The following is a 20,365-nucleotide window of genomic DNA, read 5'->3' on the forward strand; positions in this document are numbered from 1 at the left end:
TTCGTATCTGAACTGCACTGTGACGTCACAGCGAGAGTGCACATCAAAAACAAAGATGGCGGACATAGAGTCCTAAAGTGTGACGTCACGTTGCCATGACAGCATTTTTTTCTGGTCTAAACAGTTTAAACTCATACTTCAAACATGGCGTCTTTATCGAAATGCTCACTCGTTTCTTTCTTTTCTGGAGAGCGGAAATCGCTTGATCGCGGAGAAAACCACTTCAAATCCGACCATGTCCAAAGCTTTATTTATTCCAGGGGAGTCATCAAAGGTGAAGTCCAAGCAAGCATGAAAAATAAGGACTACAAAGTCACAGTAAGTTGCCAATTTGGGATCACAACACGTATGTTCAATTCGAAGAACTCCCAACCCCGATTTCACCTCCAATTTAATGTTTATATTGCGGAATATATATTGCAACTTACGTGTCTGTTTCGAATTATCTTTTTATCAGATTTATCTCGATGAAAACCTTGAAATAAAAAACACAGAATGCGAGTGTCCTCGCGGCGAGTTCAAGTGCAGTCACGCGGCAGCCATATTTATTTATGGCATCCATAACCTTAGCAGGACGGACCTGGAATGCCAATGGAAACGAAAGCGAAAGGCAGAAAGCGTACAGTCTGCAAGCCAGATGTTTCCAGCGCCACCGAAGAAGAAGGATTACAGCCCTTTGGCGCGCGATCCTAGCCGAGAAGATCGGATGTGGCTGTACAGCGAACTAAGGGCGACCCTAAAAGCCGGAACGGCGGAATGGCAGAATGGCGGAATGGCGGAAAATGACCCCAAATCCTAAAACACGGAACGGCGGAAAATGACCCCAAATCCTAAAACACGGAACGGCGGAAAATGACCCCAAATCCTAAAAACCAAAACCAAACCATAGGATCCTCGACCGATAGCCTCTTCTTTGTCTCGCAAATGCTTCCACTCGAATAATGGTAAACCATGACAATCCAAAGATCCGTCTGAATTACACTTCCCTTTCAGAAAGGGCAATTTAAACGCCATAGAATTGATGATTTGCAATTTGTTGAGGAACAGAAGAAATCCGCTGAACGAATTGGTGAAATAGCCTCTTTTTTGTTTAGAAAGTTTATTTCTTCGCTGATATGTAAGCCGTAAATTTCTCAATAGGATGGTGGTGTTTTGGACACCTGGTCGCGAAGAAATTCTTCAAATTCTTCTTGACGGCTTCCTTCGGCTAACTTTCTTTTGTCTTTTCACGCCATGAGAAATTCCCACGCGCGTGACACCCTGCAAACCTCGCTTCAACTAGTGTTACTCAAGTCCCAGAACTTATTCGTGGATGAAAAAACGCTCGTATTGAAGGGCTCGTAACGAGGGCTTGCTCTCACGCTAGTCTAAGTTTGGAGCTGGGGCTGAACGTTGTCATATTTTGAGAAGCCTGAAAACGTTCCTGTGATGTTCTCACATTTACAAGCATATGAGATATTATTGTTTCAATAAATCAATACAGACGTGACCAGGAAACGTATCAAAGTTACAATTGTTTATTGTAATGTGGTATGTCGAGTTGGTTTTCACATGCTGTGCGACTTTTTATGCCGCGACTAAAACTCATGGCAAATTTTGCATAACAAAAGGTAACTAAACAGGTTAACAACGCGAAAACGCAGCTATCTTTCATGCATAATGGTTCATTATTATTTATACCACTCAGTAAAAGAAAAAAATTAATAACACTTAATTTTAGTCACGCGTGTTATCGTCGTGGGGATAAATGAGCCAAGCGCTTGGTGTCTTTGTACAAAATTTGTGCAACATGCCCTGCTATCCGTTCCGTGTTTTAGGATTTGGGGTCATTTTCCGCCGTTCCGTGTTTTAGGATTTGGGGTCATTTTCCGCCGTTCCGTGTTTTAGGATTTGGGGTCATTTTCCGCCATTCCGCCATTCTGCCATTCCGCCGTTCCGGCTTTTAGGGTCGCCCGCGAACTAAAGCGCTATGGCAAATTTACAGGGACCTGCTGGATCTTGAGTCCCGAACCACAACCTGCTACCCCTCTCCCGATCAAGACGATTGAGGATATCATTTACTCAGAAGGTTTCCTTATGGCATCTACGAAGGAAAAACAATTAGAGTACTTGATTGAGAATGCCAAAGTAGAGGAGAGAACCATAAATGTTGTGAGCACCCTCACGGCTGGCCAGCGAAACAGCCCTGCATGGCACCAAGCTCGTAGAGGCCGCCTGACTGCCAGTAATTTTGGCTCCGTCCTCCAGGCAAAAAGAGTTACACCGTCTCTTATCAAGCGACTACTTGGGGAATACAACTTGAGTGGAGTTAAAGCAATTGCATGGGGACAGGACAATGAGACTGAGGCCCTGAAATCCTTCACCAACATCACAAACTTTACACCTGTACAGACCGGCCTTTGGCTACACGAGTCGGGAGTTCTGGGTGCTTCCCCTGATGGACTTGTGGGAGACGACTCGGTGATTGAGTGTAAGTGCCCCTACACACATCGAAATGCGACAATCAAGGAAGCTTATGGGCACAAAGACTTTTACTTGGAGGAGAAGGAAGGGAATTATACGCTTTCTACCACACATGTTTACTGGCATCAGTGTCAAGGCCAGATGTTCCTGACAAAGCGCAAATTCTGCTACTTTGTTGTATGGACCACAAAGGATAGTGTAGTTATCAAGATTGAACGAGATGAATCTTGGGAGCACAATATTACTATCTTGAGTGATTTTTACTTTCATCAACTATTCCCAAAGATTACCGAGGGAGAACTTTGAAAAGTGGTGCACAGATGCTGGACATAATCAGAGTGGGGGGGGGGGGGGGAGTGGGAGCTAATGTAAATAGGCAGTAGCTAATGTTAAAAGGTATTTTTTTAAATTTCATACATTAATTTCTTAATATAACATTACATATTCTACACTCAGATAGAGACACAAGATAAAGAACCCACATTTTTCCATTTAGCATAGTAACTTAATAATAAATTACATTCTTCCTGAAAGCAAGCTTAAACAATTTTTTTTTTTGCAACCAATGGCTACTGGTAGCTGGTAACACTTATCCTGGTTACTCAACAGGGCCCAGGTACATAAAACTTATGCCACACTTAAGTAGGCTTGCATAGCAATGCAAAGGGAAGGGGAGAGAGCCAAAACAAAATCCATGCAGCACAGGTTATTTTTTCTGACTACCTCTCACCATCCCTTAAGCTAATTGAAGTGTGGCTTTAGTTTTATACACCTGGACTCAGGCTCCCAGCTTCACAGACACAAAAGTAAAACCTTTAAGCCAGCACGACTTTCACACTTGGAACTACTGGACGAAAGAATTCCATACTGGTCACATGCCCCTGACCTGGATTTAGTTGAAATGACAATTTAAGAATGTCACTGGTTTTCATTATAATCTATTTTCACAGAACACATAGTAGTTTGTATTAATGAACATAAAGGAGATGAATATCAGAAAAATGTAAAACTGACCACATCATATTTTTGACCAAAGCTATGTCAATACCATTTGATCTGTTACAGTAGGGCTTCTAGTAATACAAAAATAATATTAAAAACTCATTGTACTATAATTTAGTTGAAAAAAAGTTCTATTGAGTCAAATTCAAAGTCTTCGCAGCCATCCTTGATCAATGGATACTGCAAATTAACAAGAGCTGAGCACAGTTGGCATAGCTTGTCAGCATGGCACCTCAAAAATGCTGGGATGAAGCCAAGGATGCGAAAACTCTTAAGTCTTGCATTTGCACGCTCTACGTGGATGCGACATCGAGCTATTGATTTTGTCGCCCTTGCCTCACTCTCTGTAAACTTTCCATTGTTGAGAAATGGTGGTATGTTCACTGAAACACCTCTTGGAACTACATCGCTGATGAGAAAACCTTTGTCTGCCAGAACAAGATCACCAGCACTCAAATGTTTACAAAACCCAGACTCTTTAACCATGACCTTGTCACTGACTGAGCCAGGAAAAAGATCACTAACATAGGTTATAACTCCATTTGGGGCAACCCCTATAATGACTTTGAAAGAGTTCATTCCCCTGTAGCTGGAATATGTAGCATTCTGCTGGGACATGAGCTTAGGTGCAGCAATTTCAATGTCTGTACAATCAATCACAATGCGGCAACTGCTGTACTCAGTGAAAGAAGATGGCAAACACATCTTGTTCTTTTCTCTAGATGGCACAGTTGTCATGATGTCTTTGAACAGGAGAGAATGCAGAACATGGACAAAAGTTAGTACTATGTTAGCAACAGTTGCAACACTGCATGAAAACAACTGGGCTAAATGTAGATTGGTATAATTTTGTTTCAGTTTCATCAGAGTGATAAATATCTGGTCCTCAAGTGTGATCGCCTCAACCTTCCATCCAGCATAATAGTTTATTTCACCCTTGAATCTTGAAACATATCCCACAACAATATCAAAAACATCCTTAGTGGGTAGACCTGTCTCCATCCGTATCACCTCAGGGCTCAAGCTCTTAGCAGAGTAGTGTGCACTATAGTAACTTGACACTTCCTTGTGTTTAGCAAGTTCTGTTGAAGTCATATCAAGCTCTATTGACAGCAGAGCTTCTTTGGAACTTGTCTTTTCCTCTTGTGAGCATTCAGTGGAACATGGTTCAGAGTTCTCTTTAATCTCTTCAAGCACAGATGCTACAGTTGGTAATTTCGTGGGCTCGGCAGACACTTTCCGTTTTTTCTTGGGGGTAGGTGTACTGGGAGGTGTTGGTCCTGTACCTGGCAGCAAGTCCAAACTATCAAACAGCTTGTGCCTGTTTCTGTCACTGATGGTTGGCATATTTTCTTTTCGCCCATCTTTAAAGTGACAACTGCAAAGTCGCGAATGTTTGCTGGGCTTTCTATCTCCTCTCCTATAACAGAAAAAGACAGAAGCAGTTACTATACTTGCGCTTAAAAAACCCAAAGTTTAGTTGGTCACATGCTTAACCTTGTAGTCTAAGACGTGAATGCGAAGCGAGTATTTCTCTGAGCTTGTTACTTAATACTAGTTAGTGTAAAAGCTTTGATACTCACAACTATCATATAGTTTTTTAGTAACTAAATAATCTTAGATCAAGACTGAAGACAAGGAAAGGCAAAGCCGCGAGAAAAGAAATAAGACAAGAAAGAGAAACAGCTAATCGTGAATCAGTTTGAGATAAAAAAAAAAAACAGCTATTTCTAATCGATGGTACAGCATCGAAATATATATTTTTCGAAAAATACTCACCTTACAAATGATATCCACTTATCATAGAGTGTTTTATGTTTTTTCTGGTCTGGAAACGAAAAGAATCGGCAGCAGTGGCTTTCAGATGTGTGATTGCAATCTGGATGAAAACACTGGCCCATCGCAAACTTCGTCTCCGTGGCGTTTTGACTCGAATTATTGCTCACCAGGTGCTTTTGTCCGCTTATTATACTCTTCAATAGTAAGGCCAAAGGTTATCTTGATTCTCTTTATCTTATTTCTATTATTGGAGGATAAAATGCGCTATTATAGCTCTTGAAGTGTTCGAGGTCAACGACAATGTGTCACGCTAGGGACGCCATATTGGTTTGTTTAGACCACAGAATTCCGGTGCTATGGAAATGTGACGTAAGCACTTTAGGACTCTATTGTGGAACATTTTCTCTTGATTAGGGAATACTTGGACGGAATTCCAGAGTTTTTGAGCCAGATAAAGATATCGAAGAGTAGTTTAACGCTTCAATAAACAGGTGAGTACATATTTTGCATCTGATAAGAAAATTTGGTGTAATTACAAAGATATTTGTGACCGGGCACAGGATTTCGTACACTAGCGCTTTACCGTTTAACGAATAATCCGTTTACTATCCGTTTATTATCCGTTTAAAACGGATCATCAAAGGGTTTAAATGCTTTCTTCATCCGTTTAAACGCTTTGCTCATCCGTTTAACGTTTTCGACAAAACGTTTAAACGGTTAACCTATCCGTTTTAAAAAAAATCCATCCGTTTAACGGTTACTGGCATCCGTTCAACGTTTTTGAAGAGCAACGGTATAAAACTCTCAAGAAGCACCCGTTGAAAATGAATCACGCTTCGATCGAGCGGCTACGTTGGTGTTCGCTGCAACTTACTGTTTGCAAATCTCTGGTATGAGAAGGTCTTCGATTAGAAGAATTCTCACTCAGATATTGAGACACGAGAGCTCGCATTACTTTACGAAAACAGAATGATATTCGTTAAGTAACACGAGAAGAGCGACATTTGTTTTTATGCTTATGCAAATTTATTTCGATAGGCGTGTACGGCAAAACTATTTACCGAATCGGTGGCCATAGGTTTTCTCATCTTTTATTTCCATCGATTGAAAGGAAACGAAAATGGCTTTATAAAAGCTATAATTACAAATTACTTTACGAAATCGAACGCTAGATGAAACATGAGCGAAAGAAAGTTGCAGAAGCAAAATTGTTTCGATAGTTAACCGACGGTGAAATCTACAAATTCGGCGGCTACTTTTACCTACATATAATCCATTTCTTAAGGTTTTTCACTTGATAGTGCGATTTCATTTCGGTCTATACGTTTCGGAAACAATGTAGGAACATGAAAAAAAAACTGAATTTGCTTCTCAATTCTAATTTTTCTTTTTTTGTCGAGAATGTTCAGTCTGCATGGTATGATTGACAGATTGCTTCCTCTGCTTATATTTTATGCAAATTTTCAAACACATTGCGAGCTCTCCAGTGCGAGACTCGCTCTCGGCTCGCTTTACTCGCCAGTGGATAGCTTAATTGCAGGCTAGTAATTTAATTTTACTTCGTTTTCTACTGGTGTCAGTCGAATGTAATATTAGCATGAAACGTCAGTGTTCCGCAAGAACAATATTATTCGTGTAATTGTTCGCAACGGTTTCTGTTAGTTACGTGCATGGCTTATCCCGCTCTTCTTTAGCCCTCCTGATTCGTTCAAGGTTTTTGTCCATCCGTTTTACGTTTTAGGCTATCCATTCATAGATCCTGTTAAACCGTTTAACGTTTTAAGCCATCCGTTTATTTTTTTTCTCGGCCGTTTAACGGTTGACGGAATCCGTTTTTGGACTTTGCTCTATCGTTTAACGCTTTGGACTATCCGTTTCAATGAATATGCAGACCGTTTAAACACTCTTACTACCCGTTTATTGTCCGTTTACAAACCGTTTATTTTCAACCGTTTAACGAAAAAGCGTTAGTGTACGAAATCCTGTGCCCGGTCACATTTACTCGGTATTCCTGGCGCTACTCCATTGCCTATCGATGGTTTTTATATATAGATATATAGATGGTATTTATATATTTTCTTTGTCTAATTTGCAATGTCAGAGACTTTAATTTTCAATTTTTTCATTTGAACTTCTTTTGTACCTTTTCTTTTTGTATTTATTTTGTGGATTCAACCCATTTTTAACGGACTAAACGATATAGAAGACATCATCACTATCTTCGAAAAATTGAGTCATACTCTCAGTTCAGCTGTACAAAGAGTCGATAAAAATTGAAAAGGAAGGTAATTCATTGGAAAAGCCTAGAGAAAACACCTCCGAATTTACCGTGCTTATGTCTAAAGGTTTTAATCTTTTAAGCTTCTTTGGATAATTCATAGAATGGGACCCTTAAGTACTGAACAGTGCTAGATACCTTATGCTTGATTTGTAAATAATTTTAGGTCACAACAGGGAAATACTGTAGTTTCATGTTATCATTTATTGTCGAAAGCTATAATTATTACTCTAGTTACATACATACACATGCCAGTTATGCAATAAAATTATCAGTAACTATATAATGATGTCAACAGCAGTCTCCAGGGTTCTCATTAAGTGCCGGCAGCCGGCTAAAAAACCGGCTACCTTAAATTTAGAGCCGCCTACTTTTCGGTGACAAGCTTGCCTCCTTATTTTGTATCTACACATAGATTTCGAAGTTAAAAATCGCATGAATGGAACGAGTAATACTTGAAAGCCGTTTTCAGCAGCAAAACGTATTACACAATGCCAATGCACGCCTTCTACTTTCATGCCTTAGAAGAAGGCATGAAATGGCGTTCGGTGTGTTAGAAGAAGGCATGAAATCTTAGTATGTAATTAATTACAGAGTACCCATGAGTAAAAGAAAACCCACTTCAAGTCAGCCTGGAATTGATCGATATTTCTGTAAATCTCGAAGAACAGAAAGCCAGGTAGATGAAGGTGAGAAAACTACTGCCCTTTTTGGGGTGTAGTCTGGTCCGATTATTAGGATTCCAAGAAAAGAAAGATGTTCAGTAAAATTTATGGTTGTCTCTAATAAAAAAGTTATTTCTTAAAACCAAATTTGTTTGCCAAAAGGCTCAAAATGGCAAATCTAACCTTCTATATTTTGAAGTTTTTCGGAGGGGAGGAGGGGAGGGGGCATGCTGCCAGACCCCCTTAGAGGCTCATGCCTGTGGTACTCGCTTCTCCCACGGCCTACTTTTATGTTTCAGCCGTCTACATCAAAACTTATCGAGAACCCTGAGTCTTGGTGTTTCAAGATATTATTGGCTTTTAGATCAAAATTTGTTTAAATATTGTTCACATGTCTCAAAAATCATCCAAAAGACATCAATCTAATAATCCACTACTAAATTAAAGCATATCTTTCAAAATGTAAGATCTAATTATCATCATTTCTTCTCTTTCTGCATGGCAATTTATCATTTGTCACTTGTTCCCATTGTCGATGCTTATCCTTCCTCCCCCCTGGTGTTACCGCTTTGGTATGAAACAGACTGCTGAATGCGAATGTTGTTGGCATTATATCCAAATTGGTGAATATCTGGATTATCACAATGCCTGCCAAGTTTGCGCTGGTGTCCAAGACATTGTTCAACAGGGTCTTGACAGAAGCGTTGTGTCAAAATAAATTCCATTCCTTCCTGCAGAAGGAACTTTGTACACTCAAATCCCTCATGTGTCTGCCAGGATAAGAACATTTTGGCTCTGGCATTCTGGGTGTAGTTACCAGGTTTGTTCTCTGTGCTGGTTTTCCATGAGTTCAGGTACTCCAGAAATTTCATCAGGAATTCAAATCTAGGAAAAATAATAGAAAGATTATGGTTCTGATTAATTAACTTTCAATTTATTTTGTTCTATATTTTCCATAGAAATAATTTATTCATCATATAATTATCCATATTTACTACTTTGAATTAAAAAAAATTGTCATTTTAACTAATCCACACTACAAGCTCTGTTTATCTATAGGAAGGTAAAATTGGACATATGGCTAATTATATGATAAATTGGGTATTACAAGAGGTAAATATTTCACTTCACTCATTTACTAACTAAAGCTTGTGAGATCCTTTCACCAGTCAAAGATAAAATGTTTACCTTTCATCCTGAAGTGATGTATATGGAGCCAGGAAGGGCTTGCGCTTACAGACATGTTCAATCCTGCTTCTCACATTTAAGCAGTCGAAGAAACGATCAACCATTTCACAGAGTTTGGCAGTACCAGCTGCTTCGGGGGGACCCAAATGCTTTTAGGATTGCTGCCATTGTTGAGCTCAAGACTTGTGCAGCAAGATGAAACCTCATAACTGAATAAGCATTCAGGTTAATATGCTCATATGTAAGCTTGGGCAGCAGTTTCAGACCATTGTTGAAGTCCTCACTCACCATGCTTGTGATATGCTGCCACAAGACATACTGTCCATCATTCCACGTCTATCTGGTTCCCTTTGTTGCCCCTGAATGCATAATACCTCGTTGTCTGGATGAGATGTGGTGCATCACTAGAAAAGTATATATATCTGTGTTGGGCATAGAGATTCTTGGTGCAGTAGCACACATCACATTGCACATCTCCAAGTGCCTTGTGAAGACGAAAGAACTTTCTATTTGGACTTGCACCATCTGCTGTGGTAGCAACCACCCAAAGATTGCGTGTGATTTCTAATAGGCATATTGCTTCCCAGAACAAGGGTATGAGCTGATATGATGTAATTCCTGTGGTAGCAAAATTAGCTAAGGCAAACTTAAGTTCAGTGCAAATGCAACGCACCATAAATACCAGGACATGGGATGCAATGTCATCAGCATACATCTGAGTTGACGTCAGTGCAAACTGAATCTGCTAGATGATGGCGACGCTCTGGTCTCGGCGTTGGCTTGCGAGATTCAATGCTTTTCGTCGGCGTATTTAGCTTAGATAATGCGCCGAATCTCGGCTTCTTTGGAGTTGTGTTGTCAGTAGAAACTGAAACTAACACGCAAAAGATCGAAGATTAAAAGATGTTTCAGAGAAGAGATTGCGAAAGTTCAAGAGGGACGAGATCGTGCAAGACGTACTGACAGTGGAGTCTGATGTAAACAGACCACAGAGACATAAAATATAGACGATAATACTCACATATCTCGAAATCTTTGGGTGAAAATGCTTCTCGCAGGCCGGCTAGGTGTAGACTCAATCGTTCTTGATTTGCTCTCTAAAATCGGAGTCAATTACCCGAGTTTTCTTGAGTTGTCCGAGCCAAGATTCGCGCCATTCGCGATGTTTCGCGTCGACTGCTTTTGGCAGTTTCCAAATTCCAATTCCTTTGGTCCGCCTACACGATCCAAAGCCAAATACCGCACAGTTTCGGCCTGCCATGGTATATTATAAAACTATATACTTAAAACTCCAATAATTATCTCTATGTAATCAAAAATCTACGTAAAGTATCGCTTCTTGTCAATGTCTTCCCCATGCGCTCTGTATTCAGCTGGTTGACTGTGCACTCTCGTGGTGACGTCATAGGGCCAAAACGAAAACAAAGAGATACTCCTCTGATGTTCGCCGGGTCTCCTAACCAGTCCCCTCTATTAACTATGCAAGATTACAAAGTACGCCATTTTCTGAACACAGATTGCTGAAAACTTGATCGATGTACGTGACAGTAATATTTCTCACGGTATTTCGATTGCCAGTTCTGTTGTGATACTATCTGTTCGTTCACTACAGATACTGAGCTTCATGTAAACAACAGCGCCATGATTTGGCTAGAATCCCTAATTACCACCAGGGAGCTATTATGACAGATGAGTCAACTCCAAACAGCTTAATTAGTATTAAATCCCAGTCAAGTCGCTAATTTCCGTACAGTTCTGCCGGCTAATAACGACCCATTAATTATCTCTCGCTTTCCAGCTTTGTTTAAAACATTCTTGTAGACACGAATGATCTTGGCCGTGTCACCGTGTTAATGCGGATAGCAACAAAAACCAATGGAACAGTAAGAGACTCGATAAAAGTTCACGCGTGAAAACCTCAATTTAAGAGCCACTCAAAAGAGTTTTTCCTTTGAAAAATGCTTTAGATTTAGAATCTGGAAGTCCAAGAACGGTAGCATTAACGTTTTGCAAAGATTCTTCCCAATCGCAAATAATTCTTTTAGAACAGGAAATTTAAACTGCGGACCTCAGTTGAGAATTTGATTCCAATAACTAAGATTAAACATTACGCAAGTCGGCCTGTGACAGAATGGCATGAACCCTCTTTTAGTGGCGATATCGATCTTCAAAGCAGAAATTCTTAAATCGAATTAGCAATTCAACAAGAAATAAAGGACACTTGAAGGCAACCTACAATCTGTTACTTGCTTAAAATATTGTTTACACTTCATATAACACTGTAAAAATAGGAAATCTTGACCCGAAATATAAACCCGGTGTCATTTCTTTCTAGGAACTTCTTGTCTGGTGTTCAACCTTGATGTTTTTTTTATTTCATAGATCGTATGTGCTGATCATCTGGTTGGATTTTGTGGTTTTCCTGTTGGTGGAAAGGTTAGTCACTTCTTTCTTTGTTTACTAACTAGACTAAGGGGCGTTTTCATTGGTTTAAACTGAGGTTGGCACACGTGAAGGGACTCGACTAGTCCTTGCAGCTAGTCCAATCTGTCATTTGGTATTGAAGTTACGCCAGAAAAATAGCCATTGCTAAAATCACGAGATGATAATGCACTGCACCCTGAAAAGAACTCTTGGTTCGGCACGTGATGGTATGAAAAACTTTGTTCATCTGATCTTTTAGATGAAATTGTCCTTGCCTCAAGGTCAACAGTCCCCCAAAGTCTTAAATTGAAACAGTGGGCTAAAATTATTCCTATTTTAGATTCCAAGATCTAGTGAAATGAATGATAAGAGAGGTATTTGCTGAGTGAGTTTATTGAGTAACGCAGTCAGTACGTATACTTTTGCTTCTAAGTGGATAGATACGTCGATTTCTAGTTCCAAACGCTATCGTCAGTAGGTTAACGGACTGAAGCCAAGTTAATACTGTCTGAATCCATGTAGGGGCCAAACCACCCCCTAAATGTTTCATCAGAGGCGAGCGGTATATCATGGGAGATTTTTTTTCGGCTTTGGTAAAATTCAAGGCGGAACATTTTTTTAAAGAGAATCCTCCTTCGAGGGAAATAAACAGGTTTCTGCGCCGGAATATGGGGCGATATACGTCTCAAACGGATAATTCTACTCAATTAAGGCAAATTTTGAGTTTTTATTCCCAACTTGAGGTAGCTGTCAACACTTTAGAAGAAAAGTATTCGTCCAGTGTGTCATGAAGCAAAGATCGAGAAATACAGCAGCTCCTGCCGAGCCAAGGAATGGTGCTTCGAATGTTAAAGAAAATTCATGACAAGATCGTTAGAAGGCTGCGATCTGAACCAAGTCTAGCGACGTCGTGGAGGGGTGATTTTACAATGGACGTCCCACTTGAGGTATTTGAAGTGACCTTACGTCACATCATTCAAAGTAACAATTTCGGTCACCGGTTTGAGGAAACGTTAGCCTACGTCAAAGTTTCCATTACAGATACGAGGAAGGCAGTTTTCATTTTTAACAAAATGAACGTAGACTGTGCTATCATGTCCCGTACCAAGCTTCTGAAAAGGTCTTTAGGAATCTCTGATGAGTCAGAGAGGTGCGAGGTGGTTATCAGTGCAGAAAAACCCCTGGTACTGAAATACCACGAGAACAATGAGGTCTTATCTGTGTATTTTGTTCTGAGTACTGGAACCAGTATGGTATCCCACAGCCTTAAGTTCATAAACAATTACTTTAATGTTTAGTTCCAGAAAATCTCAAAGCTCCTTCCACAAGAAAAGATTGGGATTTAAAAGGACTAGGAGGGAGTTGGTTTTTTGAAAACAAAAACCTAAGAAAAGTATGAAGTTTAACTGGGATTTTATTAGGTTCCAGAGGTTCAAGTGGGAGCTCCCAAAGAAATGGATACTTTATGGAATGAAAGTTATCAGCGTGCAAAGAAAATCGTGTCTGATAGTGCGGGGCTAATGGGTTTTGCAATCAAGCTTAGTCAATTCTGTTCTAACTTGCCTGAAAGGCAAGTGAAGTTTTCTGGGAAACTCAAATGACAGGAGAACTGCAATCAATGCTCCTTATCTTGAAAGACTCTTGGGCTTGTACACACTAGCAATAACTTGCCTATATGGCAAGCCATAAACTCGACTTTCTTTGCACCCTGACAATATTATATGATATTGCAAGATCGCTTTTCACCACAAATGTCAATAGTGGCGGTACTTACACCTGTAGGTTATCATTTAACTCTTACCTCCATCGTGCTGAATACTCTCCCGATTGCAACTGCAGCCCACTTGTAATAAAGAAAAGTTGTTTGAAATCTTGCTTGAGCTGTTGCTATTTTTCAGATTTGACTGTATGTTTAAGGTCCAATTTGATAACAAATTGAGCAGTAACACATTATATTGATGGCTTTTGAGCCCAATTGTAATTCTAGATCCCAATTCTGTCAGTATAATAAGTGTATTTCCCTCACAATCTTTCTATTCCTTTTGTGAGGAACTAAGAACAATGTACATAATATTATTGCTGATATATTAGCGGTTTAAATTCGTACTACTCGTTTAAAGTTGTACACATTATACAGAATATTCTGTCCTTTTAAGCTGAAAATTTCTAACAAAAACTAAGCCAGATTTAACAGCATACCTTCAGTTAATGAGCTTTTTCAAAGTGCAGAGGTATACACTGTACAGCAAAACTGATACTTTTGTGCAATAGTTTAGTTGTTGATATCAAATGTTGCTGTTTCAGTCTGTTAGAATCAGACTTTTTGTTGAATTTGCCACTTGGTTTCAATGACAGATGCTAAGACCTGAGGCTGATTGTTCAAGTTTATGCCCAGTATCTTTCATAGGGCCGCCCTTAGAATATCACAGCAAGCTGGTCAAAAGCAGCGGTTTCCTTGTTTTTCAAACCAAGCAATGTAAAAAAATCCCCAACAACAACTTTTCAATATTACTGAACTCTATGCCCACTAAAATCACATAGGGTCACCTTTCTAATATCACATCAAGATGGTAAAAAGCACCATTTTCACTTCATTGATGATTTTAAAACCAAACCCTTCAAAGCAAAATACTTTATATGCAGCTACTTAATATAACCATCACATGCCAGCATGTTTCTTTTTAATCTATCATGCTTAGTATACTGTATAAATTATTTTACTGATTCTTTCAAATGTGTGAAGAACCCCCCCCCCCCCAAAAAAAAAAAAAACCAGGGAACAATAACTTTGAACAAAAACTCAATTCACAGTTTAGATGAGGAATGATCATGTTTTAATCAGAGAATGCAAGCTGGATGACAACACAAATGATATTGTATTTTCCATCTTGAAAAAACTTTATGTTGACTGAAATTTTGGCAGTCGGCATTACAAATGCTGTACATCTACTGCTCTTTAGACAATCTTTCCAGCAGTCACACTCTCCCTTATATGATTTGTGACTGAACTAGTGCAGATATTGCATCCGGTGTTGTTGTGCTTTAACAGACCACATTGACAGAACCTCCCATCATACAGTCTCTCACACTCTTTGGAATATAAGACTCACTCCTCTTTCCTTGCCCCCGCTTATAGTACACGCTATAGGGATCCATTTCTTCCGCCGAATCAAAGACACATACTCATGTCTGAATACAGTTGGCCACCTGGACTTCTTCTTCAGATTGTATGTATTCTTAATGTACATTGCCAACTTTACATGTTTGGCCTCATGGCCTTGCATTGAATTTAGTCTAAGGCCATGCCCTATTTCTTCATATAACTTCTTGGTGTGGTTAGGTATGGCATACCCCAGGGTCCACACAGTCGGGTTCACACCCTTGAGAAACAACAAATTTTTCTTTGAAATAATTTTATAATAGTTTGATTAAGCCATTATTTGATTATGCCAATGTTGCATGGCAGTCACTTTGCTCTAATGAATCTCTTTTAAGAATACTTAGGCTACAAAAGAGAGCTGCTAGGGTTTTATTAGATGCTGAACCACGTAGTTCATCAGTTATGCTATTCAATCGTTTAAAGTGGATACCATTTTATAACTCTACTAAGATAGCTAAGTGTTCAATACTATTTAAAAGGATTAATTATTGTGTACCTAATTATCTTAATGATAGCTTAAAATTATTAAGTTTAGTACATTCACGCAACACTAGATTTTGTAAATACAACTTTTTATTACCTAAGTTTAAAAGGGCTAGAGAAGGAGGGAAAACTTTTCTAGTTTCTGCCATAAAATTATGGAATCAGTTAAAGCCTGAATTAAAAAAGTCTAATACACTTAAGGCCTTTAAAGACAACGTATTTAAATATTATTATGATGACAAATCATGCTTAGCTCATTTTAATCGGTAAATTTTATTGATAGTAGTTTTATATATTCTTACTTGTTTATATTATCTTGTATTATATATTTTATCAATTAAATATTATTTGTAATTAGCTTAATTTCTATTTATATTTGTAATCTTTTTTTTTTTTTTTTTTTTTTTTTTTTCAATATATTAATGATTCTATTGTATTTGCATTTATATATTTATTGTAATTAAGAGGACCACAAGTTTATTAGTGTTTGTGCACTATCACGTGCTATCCTCAATAAATAAAGTCTTATTATTATATTATGGCGCAAGGTTTTTAACTCATCTACTTGTTCCTTTGTAATGTCTACTCTTGAATACAGGGATGCTGCATCCCTAAGTTTCAGACCGATAAATGTCAAAACATGGAGTTTTTGAACTGAGCCTGGTGAAAGTCTAGGAAAAATTGACACGACTTCCTGGATTAAGGCATTAAAGTACCAGGAAAAGTTCTAGGATTCTAACCCTGTAAATCGTTAGGTGAAAGAAATTGCTTTCTTTCTCTTTTCCCCAAACCATCTGACAAAAGAATTATACAGCCTAACACACTTTGCAGTTTCTCTCACACGTGTCAGAAATTTTGTCACTGGTGAATCATCTGATAAACTTGTTGCTGATTTAAGTTGGGCATTGTCAGTGTACTGGATAACTACTGTTAGTAGATCAGTAAACCAATGCTGCCAGGCATTATTTGTGTTATGCAAGGGTTCTGCCTTTACCAGATTGACAAACTTACCGAAAGGAGGGACAAACTCCTGTCGTGACTTTTCCTTTGAAATCAGTTGTGTGACCCTACTTCTTACCTTTTCTGAGGGATCCCGAAGTTTGCCTTCAGAGCTTCAACTTTTTTGGCTGTTGCAATTCTCTTCTCATACACCCATTCTTGCCATGTGTCATTAGGACCACCAATTGACCCATCCATTGTTGTTTTGGTGTTCTGGTTTACATTTGCAAATGGTGAAAAGTAGCTGGCAGAGTTGTTTAGTTCACCTGACATTGATGATGCCCACTTCATGTCACAGGGGATCAGCTTCATTCTGAATTTAAGCTGATAGCTCTTTGGAGTAGTTAACTGCTGTCCTTCACCTTCTTCCATCTCTCTTCTCAAATGATCAGTGTAATGCTTCATTAATGGGCTGTCTTCAGGAGAGTTTGAAACCATTAGCAAATGATTGTCATTGCAACTTTGAACCCTTTGTAATAAGTTTAGGATACTAACAAGCTATGCTGCAAGTAATTAAATACAAATAGAAACTGAGAAAAATTCACACTATTCCTGAGTGCTTGTTATTATTAATTTTTATAACCATACAGTCAGTCACGTAATACAGTGGCACATCCAGGGTGGGGCCCATGGCCCCCCCATTACTTTTAGACCAAACTGAGGCTTAATGCTTTGCAGGCTATGGCTCTAAGGGCCAAAAAACAATTTTAGATCGCCCCCCCCCCCCTTATCTTAAGGTCTGGATCTGCCACTGTAATACATGTAATAATAAGGCAAAGTGGGTATATGATCATTGCCCTATGCTTTAGTAACAAGATATATATATAAATTACCAGTCGCAGTATCATTCCTTCTGAAAGGAGCCCCATCTGCCCCAATAGCAATGTACAAAACATTCTTTTCCCTGTTAAACCAATGTAGGCAAGGTACTCTCTCATCAAGAAACAGACACAGGTCAGCAAGCTGTAAGAGAAATGGCTTCAGAGGCCTGTACACTCCAGGAAATGCCCCAACATTAAATCTGGCAGCCGATGTCTCCAAATCAATCATCTCGCCAGTGTCAATGCTTTGAATAAAACTTATCAAGGCCTTGTAAGACACAATCTTGGGAATTTCACAATTTTTCATAAATTCAGTTTTCTTGTTTTTACAATTTTTTCCACTTTCCTTGACTACTTCTGTGGTCAAACAACAAACATATGAAATACATATATATGAACTGCGGTTATGTGGTGTTCCGAATACTGGTGTACTTTTTCTGGTTTAGAAGCCCACCTTCATATAGAACAGGCATGCTTCCCACTTTATTTTGCAAACTGTTTTCGTACTCATGGATGTTGGTCTGTACATTTTATAAAATCTGTACAGGTTTTTGACTTGCTAATGTATTCGTTCATGCATTGTTTGGGGGCAGTGTTTATCAGTGTAGTCCACATACCATCCATGATAGGTTTGTCAGGATGGTTTGATATTTTCTTCCTCCCACAGTGAATTGGCCTCAGTACTTCAAGGGTTTTTCTTCTCCTTTGCGTAGCCTGTGCCCTCGAAAGGTTTAGTTTCTCACTTGACAGCAAATGAAGCTCACTTGTTGTGTAAGGGAGGTTTGCTTTTTTGTTTTCCACTATTTCACATTCACTCTGATCTGTCACCTCATCAATCTGTGGGATAATAAATTTAAAAAAGGGGTGCACGGAATAAAAGCCTTAACTGACTTTTGATGTAATGTAAAATTCTCCTTTTGTTCACATGGAAATGCACTGTACCAAGGGCAACTTGAAAGGAGAATTACACAGTTTATCAGAGATCACTTAGAGCTTTCTTCTCTCACCCATAACATTTTTATTATATAGCATTAAATAAGACCTACAAATAAAATAAATGGTAAAATTGGAAAGTAAATTTAATTCAATACAGTTATACTGTGTTTATGCATATATAGAGTACATGAATAATTAGAAGTGGGTAAATGAGAAAGGAAGTGAGGCCAGTGAGTACTGAATAAATATAACTTACTACTTAGCTTCCATGCATTAAACCCTGACACTAGCTGGACTTTAAACATACATCTAGCTACCCCAGTAATTAAGCTAATTAACCTCCGTTTCTTAGGACGAATTCGCTCTTCTGTACGGTGAAGTTGAGCCTGCATTGCTTTAATTTTCTCATCACAATCCAATTTCTTTTGCAATTCGTTATGCGTTTGTTCCTTTCTAAGGTGACTGTACAGTCCCAATGAGAAGCGTTTCTTTAAATGTACCCTAAAAGAGCATTGGTTTTTCTCAGTTAAACGAGGACAAAGCGCGGGAATAAATATACAGACAAATCGAGATGTCAAACTAAAATCGTATGGTTTTCGATTTTCAAATAAACCTCGACAAACAAAGAAACCTGCAAAGGTAAAACTCACCTTGGGGACTCTTCAGGAACATCAAGTTCGGTATTTTCTCCTCCAATCATGCTCCAATTGTGCGCCGCTACTACAACCAATATGGCTTCATGACACACCACTGCAAAGCTTGTGAGCCGAACAAGTTGAAAATGCCCGCCTGTAAGCTGTGTTCGGTACCAGGCCCCTGAAAAACTGCCTTTTTGCAGCCCTCCTTGAAACAGCCAGCACACCCAGAGGCCTTTGCGCGCTTGTTTGGCCGCCATCTTGAAATTTTTTTCCCAAATTCTGATGAAACATTTAAGGGGTGGTTTGGCCCCTATGTGTCAACTCATATAGTATCCTGGAATTATGTTAATGACAGAGGTGTTTTGCACGGCATTTCGACTGTGAGTTTTGTTGCGACATGGCATGTTCATTCACTTAAATGCTGAGTTTCATGTAAAGAACAGCGCCACGATTTGGCTAGGATCTCTTATCACCACCAAGGGGCTCTGAATATGATTGATAACTCAACTCCGAACAGCTTAGTATACTAAATCCCAATCGAGTTGGAAGATTTTTGCACAGCGGTGCCGTTTATCAAATATGTGTCGCTTTTTGTTTTAGAACATTGTTGTAGACGCGAATGATCATAGCTGCGCTTAACTTCTTTTAACAAAACCGAATGGAACAGGAAGAGTTTCGATACAAGCTTGTGTGTGAAAACCTTTATTTGAGTGCTGCTGTTAAGAGTTTAGATTTAAAATCCTGGGAAGTCATTGAAGGGCAGCGTTAACCTTTGTAAAAGTAAGAAATCTTGACCCGAAATTTAAACCCCGGGTCATTTTCCTTCCAGGAATTTTTTGTCAACCGTTCAACCTCCCTGATTTTTCATTCCATCTGTGGTAGGTTCTGATCACATGACTGGACTTTGCGGTTTCACTTTTCGTAGATACTGAAGGTAAACTTTTCCAGTTTCTGTGCTTGTTAAATCGAGTAAAGAGCTTTTTAACCTTTATAACTGCCATGAGTGACAAAGACAGAATTTCTCCATACCATATTAATACACTATCAAGCAGACACGTCAGAGTCATTTGGGGGACTATTCATTGATCCACTATCAAATTCTCCTGACTAACATTGTAAGAATTGTGCAGCAGACAGTAAAGAGAATTACTAATGAGATCTTGAGAGTGAAAGGATTAAGTGATCTTTACACGGTTAAGAGCGCCGAACTTTTCATCAGCGAGCCTAATATCTCGCGTACAGATTAAAGAACAGCTTCTCCAATAGTTCTTATGCTTTATTGAAAATTCGCCCCGAGCCTCTTTTCGACTAAACCTTTAACGAATCTTGAACGACTGATTTCGGCTCTGATGAAAGGCTTTTGCGCTGAAGCAAAAGCAATTCTCTCAAGGATTTAGGAAGCAGTTTTCGCGGAACTGTTGTGAGAACTGTTTGGGACACTGGAATCGAGCGAAAAGAAAACTGACTAGATTTTCGAGGGATGATACATTAAGTGGTTTGTTACATATTTAGACTTTCCCCTTAAACCA

At 39.0% G+C, this 20,365-nt stretch overlaps 2 protein-coding genes and 1 pseudogene across 2 annotated transcripts; 1 reads left to right on the forward strand and 2 right to left on the reverse strand.

Annotated features, from left to right (window-relative positions):
• Positions 1 to 1,501: 1,501 nt before the first annotated feature.
• Positions 1,502 to 5,376, reverse strand: LOC148730305 (uncharacterized). Its single transcript, XM_088759488.1, has 2 exons — positions 5,245 to 5,376; positions 1,502 to 4,885 (listed from the first exon to the last, which is right to left on the reverse strand). Exons 1-2 carry the CDS (start codon positions 5,364 to 5,366, stop codon positions 3,580 to 3,582), a joined length of 1,428 nt encoding a protein of 475 aa, XP_088615614.1. The 5' UTR covers positions 5,367 to 5,376; the 3' UTR covers positions 1,502 to 3,579.
• LOC148730306 (uncharacterized) lies at positions 2,077 to 14,544 on the forward strand. Its single transcript, XM_088759489.1, has 2 exons — positions 2,077 to 5,735; positions 11,711 to 14,544. The coding sequence occupies exon 1, from the start codon at positions 2,077 to 2,079 to the stop codon at positions 2,767 to 2,769; it is 693 nt and encodes a 230-aa protein (XP_088615615.1). The 3' UTR covers positions 2,770 to 5,735; positions 11,711 to 14,544.
• Positions 14,545 to 14,755: 211 nt separating this feature from the next.
• LOC148730307 (uncharacterized) lies at positions 14,756 to 17,091 on the reverse strand (annotated as a pseudogene).
• Positions 17,092 to 20,365: the final 3,274 nt, after the last annotated feature.

This window comes from Stylophora pistillata, chromosome 5 (genome assembly GCF_964205215.1).
Source record: "Stylophora pistillata chromosome 5, jaStyPist1.2, whole genome shotgun sequence".
Taxonomy (NCBI): domain Eukaryota; kingdom Metazoa; phylum Cnidaria; class Anthozoa; order Scleractinia; family Pocilloporidae; genus Stylophora; species Stylophora pistillata.

Excerpts from the sequence above, each read along its gene's own strand:
- LOC148730306 (XM_088759489.1), top strand. The coding sequence starts at position 2,077 with ATGGCATCTACGAAGGAAAAACAATTAGAGTACTTGATTGAGAATGCC.
- LOC148730305 (XM_088759488.1), bottom strand. The coding sequence starts at position 5,366 with ATGGGCCAGTGTTTTCATCCAGATTGCAATCACACATCTGAAAGCCAC. Across the intron at positions 4,886-5,244 it reads AAGTGGATATCATTTGTAAG|GAGAGGAGATAGAAAGCCCA; the intron begins GTGAGTATTTTT and ends TTTCTGTTATAG.